Source organism: Talpa europaea, assembly GCF_964194135.1.
Source record: "Talpa europaea genome assembly, chromosome: 3".
NCBI classification, from domain to species: Eukaryota; Metazoa; Chordata; class Mammalia; order Eulipotyphla; family Talpidae; genus Talpa; species Talpa europaea.
In genome coordinates, this window is record NC_140069.1 from 138,445,129 (window position 1) to 138,455,121 (window position 9,993).

Below are 9,993 nucleotides of genomic sequence, written 5' to 3' on the forward strand. Positions count from 1 at the left end.
TCACAAGTGGTAGGATTCCCTCATTTGGTGGTGAATTTATTTGATCTGTTGGAATTTTAGTTGTAATTTTCTCCTTTTTTTTAAATATAGCAATGCGGTAGAAACAATAAACAAAACAGAGACGTGGAAACTTTAATCTGAATGGGGACTTCTTTAAGTCTTTTATAACAGGACCTCATTACAATGCTTTCAGGCTTTTGTCTTCTCTGAGGTTTTCCTCACTTGACCTGTGGATCTGTGTGTGTGTGTGTGTGTGTGCACGCGTGCGCGCTTATGCTCACCAAAAAGTAAAAACCATTTTTATGAGGAGGGCTGATTTTTATAACATGTTTAGGATCACTAAAACCCAGAGAGAATCAGCAGGAAGTATGGTGAAGTCCAAGCTGAGTACAGATTTCCTTATTTTATGCTGATAATTACATTACTACTTCTGAGTAATTGACATGATAACTAAATAGTCAATTGAGTTTGGATCTGCAGCCTTACTATTTTTAATTTTTCTTTACATACATGTGATATAATTATTTTCAATTAAAAAATGCCTCCCTGGTGGCGTAGGGGTTGGCCTGAGTTTGATACCCGGCCAGGGAGCTGACCCATATGGTGCAGCAGACCATACCTGTCTCATCTGCTACTCCCCTCAGCAGTAAATCTATTTCAGTAGATCTGCCTGTTCTGCTCCCCACTCTGTCTCTGGTGAGCCTTCTCACCCCCTGCACCTCTGGCCTACACTCCAGTTCCTATATGCATAATAAATTTTTAAAAAATCATAAATAAATAAAATAATTTCAAGTATGGAAGGTTGTACTTCAAATATGTATAAATCTATTGGTTTATAAGAGACAGCTTTATATTTATGTGTCACTGGATTTATAGACACTTTATAAAATTTTATTAACACATAACAAAAGTATAAATAATTGTCATGCTATCTTAGTTTTGCTTGCTATTTTAAAAGGATCCACATTCTTCAAATAATAAAAGCCACTGCTATAAGAAGATCAAATCTTTTCTCTGATCATATCCTACGAATTGTTTTAATGTATGTTAATTCAACTGTTGCTTGGTTGTTCCTGTTGATAATGTTGACTAGTTGAAATGATAGAGCATGAAGCGGAAATTAGAACAACTGCTGTGAATGGAAATCTAATAGAATCTTTTAAATTTCAATGAACATATACTTCCACTATGTAACATCTACCCCAGATCAACAAGTGGGCTCATGAAGGCATTGCAGCACCACATTCAATAGAAACAACGCTGGAAAATCCCAAATGTTTATCAATTAGAAAATGGGTAGATACATTATGGGATGTTATGCAGTAGGTGAGAAGAATAAGGTGATTTTTGAAAAGTCATGAAACATTCCATTTTTTAATTGAAAATAATTATATCACATGTATGTAAAGAAAAATTAAAAATAGTAAGGCTGCAGATCCAAACTCAATTGACTATTTAGTTATCATGTCAATTACTCAAAGTAGTAATGTAATTATCAGCATAAAATAAGGAAATCTGTACTCAGCTTGGACTTCACCATACTTCCTGCTGATTCTCTCTGGGTTTTAGTGATCCTAAACATGTTATAAAAATCAGCCCTCCTCATAAAAATGGTTTTTACTTTTTCTTCTTCTATTTTTAAATGTGGTTTCCTGATAAGTGATCTTGTTTTGTTAATAAAATATGTTGCCAGCATTTTTGCTGGAAAACTTTAAGGATCATGGATGGTAGCCTCAAATCAGAAAATAGCAAGATGGAAAAAGACAATATGGAAGGAAATAAGGGCAACTTTCTCCGAACTACAGGGAACATGGATTAAAAACTAAACTGCCTATATTGTAGATGAGATTATAATAATACTTTTGCCAGAAGCTTAGAGAAATTTGATGGGAAGGGTGGACACCAAGGCAACATGACAGCTAGTTTCCCGCACTGATGTCTTAGCATAGAAGCCACTTCTCTTTCTCCCATTTGACCTATCCAACTGTCAAAACAGTTCCTCCCTGGTGATTTCCTCATTCATCATGTTTGCAGTACTTGTATTAATTTGTACTTTCTATCTAAAAGGCATAGAGTTTAACATAATTACCTTGTTATTGGAATATTCTGAGTTGATTTAAAGACATTTGAAGTCTTCAGTGTGTATACCTCAGAGAATTTCCCCATTGCATTGATCTGGTTTTTTCTTTTAATATAACACCAGGGCCTTGAAGAAATGGAAGGAAGATCAGTCTTCTCCACTCTTTTCATACACTGACATAATCAAATAACATCATGTAATTATTATGTACTTTAGGGAGTGTTTAACACATATTCATATACAGACATACACACACACACACTAGGCTATCTCTCTTTCTCCCAAATGTTTGATGCACCATTTTGCTGCCAGCAGTGTGACCTTCCTGCTAAAATGTCAAGCATACCTTTGTCCAAGTGTTTGTGCCAAGAGATGAACAAATGCAGTTACTAAGAGACAAAGCAGAATTCAACAAATAAACCCGCTGGCACCAACATGGGTGGAAAAGTCAACTGAACATTTTATTTCATAGTATCTCATTTATAGATAATCAGCATTTAAAAGAAATAGATAACAATGCAAATGCATTTGATGGAAACACTAATAGGTGTAATTTCATCTTTCTGAGATAATTTGGAAGAGCTTTGAGGGTCTTCCCTGCCCCTGGATATCCTGGGCATAGCAGTTCTATGTGGTGTGGAATACCAGAGGCTGGTGAATGCCAGCCTCTGCAGAGGCTTCGTAGAAGGAACAAATGGATTGTCATACTTTTATTACAATCCAGTGGGTTGTTAAACATGACTTTGACTAGTCAGCATCATTTCAAATATATATAAGTAGGGTGTGTGGAAAATTAAACTTGATAACCTTTTGTCTCTAAATGAAGCACAACACGGAAGTGATGGTATTATTTGGATATATTGTGCTGTGGACTCGTCTGTCTTTTTGGAAAAATGTGCTTATGGCGAAATTGGTATTCACATACATCGCTGGGGTTATAGTCCTTTCTGGAAGGCAATTTGTCACTGTGTCTCAACAGTCTTTAAAATGAACACATGCTTATTATATGGAAATTCTACCTGCTGAAGATATGTCCTCATAAATAATTGAACATGTGGTATGTCTATGCTGATGTCCTTTGCAACATTACTTATAAGAATATGTTTGGAAAAATATTAACTGTTCATCAGTAGAAAATTGTTTATACTAAAATACATTCGCATAGTTACCAGGTACTTCTACACACAGAGTGCTATTGCTGTTGAACATTTTATTTTGCTAATGTGTTAAAGTAGTCTTAAATAAGAGGGCCTCCCCAGTGACGCAGCGGGTTGAACACCATACTCTGAAGCTGTCCGCAGCCTCCACAGTGCAGGTTCGATTCCTGGCTGGCCAGGGAGAAACCCACATGGTGTGGCCGACCTCTCCTACCTCGCCCACTGCTCCCCTCAGCAGTGTATTTCAGTCAGTCTGCCTGTTCTGCTCCCCTCTTTGTTTCTGGTGAATCCTCTCACCCTCCCACACCTCTGACTGGTACCCCAGTTCTTATATAAATAAATAAATCTTAAAAAAAAAAACTTGAAAAAAATAAAAATAAAGTAGTCTTAAATAAGATAAATGAAAACAATGCTTTATTAAAATTATATCTTTATTTTATTTTATTTTTGTGGGACCCTCGCCAGCGGCCGGGGAACAAACCGGTGATGCAGAGGCTGCGGGCAGCCTCGCAGCCCAGTGCTTAACCGCTGCGCCACCAGGGGAGGCCCTAAAGCGATATCTTTAACATGACCCCATTTTGTTAAAAATAACACTGTTGACTCATGCATAGGAAAATGTCTGGTAGCACACATCAAACAATCATATTCATATCTGAACGGTGTGATTAGAGAGCTGATTTTTATGTTCTCTTTCTTTGTATATTGTTCTGACCAGTTTGAGAAAATAATACATGTATGCTACTTTTAGAATTAAAAATAAAAATAATTCAGTTTTTTTCAATTTTGAAAAAAAAAAAAAAGCCTGTTGTAGTGCTGTGAAGACTGTTGTGAGACCTAAAAGCTAAGTGACTATGGTCAGCTTTACACATTAAGGGCTGATAGAAAGCGTCTCACAGCTGAAGAATTTCCACAAATAACAAGTCATTTGACATGGACACATTTTCAGTTTTTAAAGTATAAAATCAACTGATAAGTTTTTGAGTCAGCAACTGGACATGTTGTGATTCAGAATACCATGAAACCATTTTGGCTCTTTTGTTTTGTTTTTAACTTTGAAAACAATTTTAATATGTTTCTTTATTAGTGGAAAGAAAGGAGCTTTAAGAATCTAGCTCTGGGACCTGTATATCTTAGGCAAGAAGCTACGAATGGAGAATAATTATCAATTGTAAGCTGTAGCGAGAAAGAAGAGTTACAGGGGACTGTGGTGACAGTGCATGGGTGAAGTGGTAAAGGAAATTCTGTGGGGACTACACCTGGGGGCGGGGAGAGAAGCAAACATTGTTTGAAAATGAACAATGATGTAACATATATATTTTTTTAAAAAGACGAAAGAAGAGGGAGCAAAAATGAGCTTGTGGTTCACTCATTTAAGGCAAAGAAAGACTAAGTCTGACCTGACCTAGTTGGTGTCAGAGCTAGAAGCCAGCAACATCCAGCCCGGAAGCACAAGGGATAGGGAGGAGGAGGAAGAAGCTATCTCCAATGTTCAACAAGTGAGAAATTAAGGACTTCAAATGAGATTCCATGGAGAATTGTGAGAAGTCCTCTTGGAGCACAGAATGTCCCAGATGAAGATTTTGTGTCTCTTCCTTATCTTGGAAAAGGAAGACCAAGTGACAGCCAAGACCTCATGGCTGATCCAGAGGTATAGAAGAGCAAATTAAGACTTTCTGTTTGATTAGCTCGGGAACCCATTGTTAAGGGTTCATTCTCCTTGCTGTGGTAAAAGCTGTCTACCGAGAAATAAGCCAAAGGAATATTAGGCCGAGAATCTCAAAATTAAAGCCAAACCACTGGGAAGGGTGGTTGACTGCAAACTACAAGGCGATTGAATTGGAAATGAACATTCAAATCTTGTCACTCTGTCACCTCAAATTCAGCAAGTCTAAAATTGAATTCATCTTTCCCCACAAAGCACCTCCTCAACTGAACTTTCCAAATAACATCAAAGTACTACTCTGTGGGATGCCTTACCACAACAGATCCATGATCTCATTTGATTGTCCACACAAAGACCTCAAACTCAGCTTAATCAACAGGCTAACAAAAGACCAATTCTAGAAATCATGTTTTCTGAGACCTAGCCTAGTCATCCTTTACTTGTATCATACTTCCCTTCCCTCCATATTTGTGGAAATAAATATGTCAGGTACAGAATTACCAAGTGACATTTTAATAAAATTAGCCTTTGAGTATTACACACTAGTATGAAGTCAGATTTTTTGAAATAGGGAAGAACAAACCAACCAACCTTCACAGTGGTTAATTTTTTAATAAGATACATAGATTTTAAAAAATTATAAATTATAAATAACATTTGTATTATTTAAAGCAAAAGGTAACAATAGATGAAGTAAAGGACCCAATCTAAGCCAAAAAATACCTAGCTAGTAAATCTAACATGAGCAAACCACTCATCATAGCGGGTTTCTATTTTTGATATAAAGTGTATGGTTCTACTGTTTTTGTTTTCCTTCATTTGGTAAGTATTTCAGCTTTGTCATTTATGTGAGAATTAATTATAAGCACAAAAGTTGACCTATCTGGATTTCTGTTTGTATATATATAAGAAACATTGTAATGAAAGCTTTTAACTCTCCAAAATCAGCCCCATCTCAACCCAGGATCCCAGTCAGCCAGCCAGACCAGCTAGTACTGCCCACGCCCTCTTCACCCTCCATATCTCAATACACTTTACTCCCCCCAAAGTAGCAAAGTTAACCATGCAGGGGCTTTCCTATTGAGTTTGCATGTTTGTATTTCTCCACCTCCAATTCTTTACCTGGGAATCAGCATTTTAGGAAACATATCTGACATAGTGGCACTATCAGCTCCCTAATAGGTGTTTGTTTCGGTTGAAACTCTGGAAGCCAAATGACATACATGCTCATGAAGTCCTTTATGCCCCGTCTACCTGCCCTGCCCTTCAGCTCTATCTAACACACTCCTGAAGGTTACAGCGATGTACCCAACACATGGGTGATGGGCACCAAAGCCTGCTTCAGAACAAGAGAGGTGCCATCCAGCAATATGCCCTGGCTTTGAAGTCCCCTAGCATTCACTGTAAGGGACACCTTCTTTCTCCCGTGAAAAGGAACTGAGAGGGACAAATAAAATCTTGCTTTTGATTTTAATTAGCAAGTTGGGCTTCTTAATGTCAAAGTCCTTCTTTGGTAACTTAGCTTGATTCTTCAACGATCCTTTGACATTATCTACACAAACCATTCAAACAACATGCTGAATCTTTTTAATCAATGTGTTGGTTGTTTTTGGTTTAGTGGTTTGGATGTTGACTTCTAGATCTTATCTAATGGCAATCAGCTTGGTAAAGATGTTTCAGTAAGCTAATGCGCAGTCTCTGGAGGAAGCCTGTGTTTGTGTGGACTGTGTCAGTTCAAACGTTTTCTGACCACCCCTTACAGTTCTCTCTGACTACTGGTCTAGTGCTTTTCAGACTCTGCACTTTACAGTTTGAAAACAGGCAGATCAGGTCTTTCAACTAAAGGAACAGAATAGTCCTTTTAGAACTCTGTGCTTCAGTCAGTAGTCATGTTAGGAAGGGACTCAGGACTGACCCAGCCCGGAAACGGATAAAGGGGTTTGGCCGTTGACTCAGGAGTCTCTGTGATGTTACAGGATCGCCTACCAGAGGAATGACGATGATGAAGAAGAAGCTGCCAGGGAACGGCGCCGCCGAGCTCGACAGGAAAGGCTGCGGCAAAAGCAAGAAGAAGAATCCTTGGGGCAGGTGACAGACCAGGTGGAGGTTAATGCCCAGAACAGGTACTGGCCTCTTCAGAATGGAGAATTTCTAAGTTGCTTCTCAATCTGTCTGATGAATGGCTGTGCTGGGCAAAGCATTTCCTTCTCCATCAACTCACTCTCTTTCAAGTCTAACTTGTTTAATTGGTGGCCATTTCAGGCAACTATTCAATTGGATGATCAGTCTGATTTAGACATCAGGCTACCAATACTTCTTTCTCTCCTGCACTCCCTAAGCATACTCCTTTGGAAGGATTTTACTTTATTTTATAATTGAGTAATGTTTTTAATCTATTAAATATTATGGATTGCATCTTTAAATAAGGAGAGCTATTTACATTCATTCTTTAGAGTATTGCTATCTGTTTTGAACTGAAGGTATATCTACTTAATAGAGTCCCCTGCCCAGAAGCCCAGAATTGCAGATGTCTTATTCTTTTCCCTAATATATAGCCTTGAATCAATATTCTCTAATCATTGTAATAGTCAGCAAGGTGCAAAATTCTATTTAATTTAATGTAATTATTCAAACAAACATGAGTTTGCCATTACATTTTTGCCTGTATAGATCCTGGTAGAAATCAGAAAAGTCAAGAACACTTAATTGGCTCAAATGGTTCAAAGAGGCTTTTATAACAGAAATGGGCTCACACAGCTCATGGTGCTATGGTTAGGGTGTGTCATTGGAATGCCCCAAAGGGTAGAAGAAATGAGGCTATTTGGTGGGTAGAGGAGAGAAATGGAGAAAAATTGATTTTAATTTTAACTCTGGATAGATTAAACATAATATAATATAAACCACCACATAAGATCTTGAGTGTGGCTTATGGTTTGTTTTGTGTATGGCTGACAGTTCCTTTAACTCAGTCTATTTAGAAAATTCTAAAGGGAAGGGTTCTTAATGAGCATATGAGAAGTTTTCTGAGAGCAGACTTGAAAATGCTGGCAGGCAGAATTACTTGAGTGAGGAGACTAATCAGTTAAGTGGAGAAACAGAGATCTTGTCCTTTAGTAAGTAACTTTTAATTAAGAAGGAGTACAGAAAAGACGTTCCAGGTATGTCCTCTGGGGTTCATGACCTGGCTTTAAATCCCAACTTGACCTTTTACTATGTTTCTTCTGTGAAATTTAAATTCAAATTACACCTTTCTCTTAAATGTGTTGTTAAGCTTAAAGGAGATAATAATACATGGTAAATTCAGTGTCTTGCACAGAATACACACTCTAAATCTGCTTATTAGTGAGTGATCAACAATGACTTGAAAGTTACTAGTGGCCTGCAGTTTTCTTGCTCTTAAAATCTTGCTTGTACTTCTATGTCTCTTCTTTTTTCATATTTTGTTATTATCGAGTATGTCAGGTTGTTGATTGAATACACGTTTTTGTTTTTCTAGTAAAGCGTATTCAGATCTGAGAACACGTACTTTTCCCACTGATGTTAATGACCCAGAGGAAAAATAAATGTTCTTCTAGGGACTAAATTAGTCCCCTAACTGGTCCTTCACTTCTGATGATTGCTGTCATTTATAAATAGGAAAAGATTCAGTGATGCTTGTTAGATTAACTCAAGAGTACTTTACCCTAGCTGACTCTTTGGAATCTGGGGTTCCTTTTATAAATGATTTGAATTCAGTTGATCCCGAATGGCTTATGCATGGACTTTTCCCCTTAAATTTTAAAGTATTTGTATTTTCAGGGAAATGTAACCCTTATATGACTAATTCATAGAGAGAGTATCCTGCAGCAACAGCTAAAGGTCAAGAAAGTTAAAAATCTGGGCTTCTCTGCTATTTCTTTTTGTTAAATGTGAAATATGTTTTTCTAAAATTAAGTGAACTTGAACTTCAAAAGGGCCAAGTTCAGAATGAACCATGAAATTTGATGGAGTTTCTAAACACTGCAAGGCATCTTCTTCCAACACTGGTCACAGTCCCTGGGGTCACATGACTGGTGTTTCCTGCCAGTGAGGACCAACACCCTTTGCTTGGGCAGCGTCCAGCATCACACAGTAGTGAGTGAAGGGATGGACCTGGTGCAGTCTGGTGTTTAGAGATTTTCTTTGCTTTTTTATTTTGTTTTTATTTTTGTTTTTGCTTTTTTTGTGGGACCCTCACCGGTGGCCGGGGATTGAACTGGTGCTGCAGAGGCTGCGGGCAGCCTCGCAACCCAGAGCTCAACCACTGCGCCACCAGGGGTGGCCCTTTTCTTTGCTTTTTTTTATAAACATCTAATTTGGCAGTCCTTTGTCTGCTGTCACAAAGAAGGGCAAGAGACCCTTTACTCGTGAAAATCTTGACCAAAGACAAAGATGGTACATATATTTGTAGGGTAATGTCAGTTGCTATAACAACAAACCCCCAAATTTTAGTATTTGAGTGCAATTACTATGAGTTGTTAGTCCAGTGTGGGCATTTCTGATGTGTAGGTAGAAGAGATCACGCATCTTTCCTCTGGTGACTGTCAGCTCCTGACTCCTTTGGAGTCCTGTGATCCAAGCAGCAGCAGAGACAGAGAGGATAGAAAATGACTCCGCTTCTCACTGTCAAGACAAAATACTACTCTGTAGGATGCCTTACCACAACAGACCCATGACTTCATTTGATTGTTACACACAAAAACCTAGAACTCAGCTTAATCAAAGGGCTAACAAGAGACTGATTCTAGAAATCATGTTTTCTGAAACCTAGCCTAGTCATCCTTTACCTGTATCATACTACCCTTCCCTCCATATTTGTGGAAATAAATATGTCAGTTACAGAATTACCAAGTGACATGTTAATAAATAAAACTGGCATTTGAGTATTCCTCAGTAGTATGAAGTGATGGACACATCACTTCGGCTCACATCTCGCAGGAAAGTGTCGGTCCTATGGCCCCTTCTAGGTATGAGGAAGAGGAGAAGACAGCGAATATAGTCCTTGCCTGCAATCGCTTCCCAGTGGCTATAGAAGGAGGACTGTGAACCATGGCGACAGTTAGAGGTCCCTACGC

The 9,993-nt window shown here is 38.2% G+C and overlaps 1 protein-coding gene across 1 annotated transcript in view; it reads left to right on the forward strand.

Annotated features, from left to right (window-relative positions):
• Positions 1–9,993, forward strand: part of CALD1 (caldesmon 1) — a gene marked incomplete at its 3' end in the record, with an annotated part of 64,521 nt that overhangs the window by 29,593 nt on the left and 24,935 nt on the right. The window contains exon 2 of the mRNA XM_084230650.1: positions 6,877–7,023. Within this exon, the coding sequence (XP_084086776.1) occupies positions 6,877–7,023 (147 nt within the window). The remainder of the gene's footprint in view (positions 1–6,876; positions 7,024–9,993) is intronic.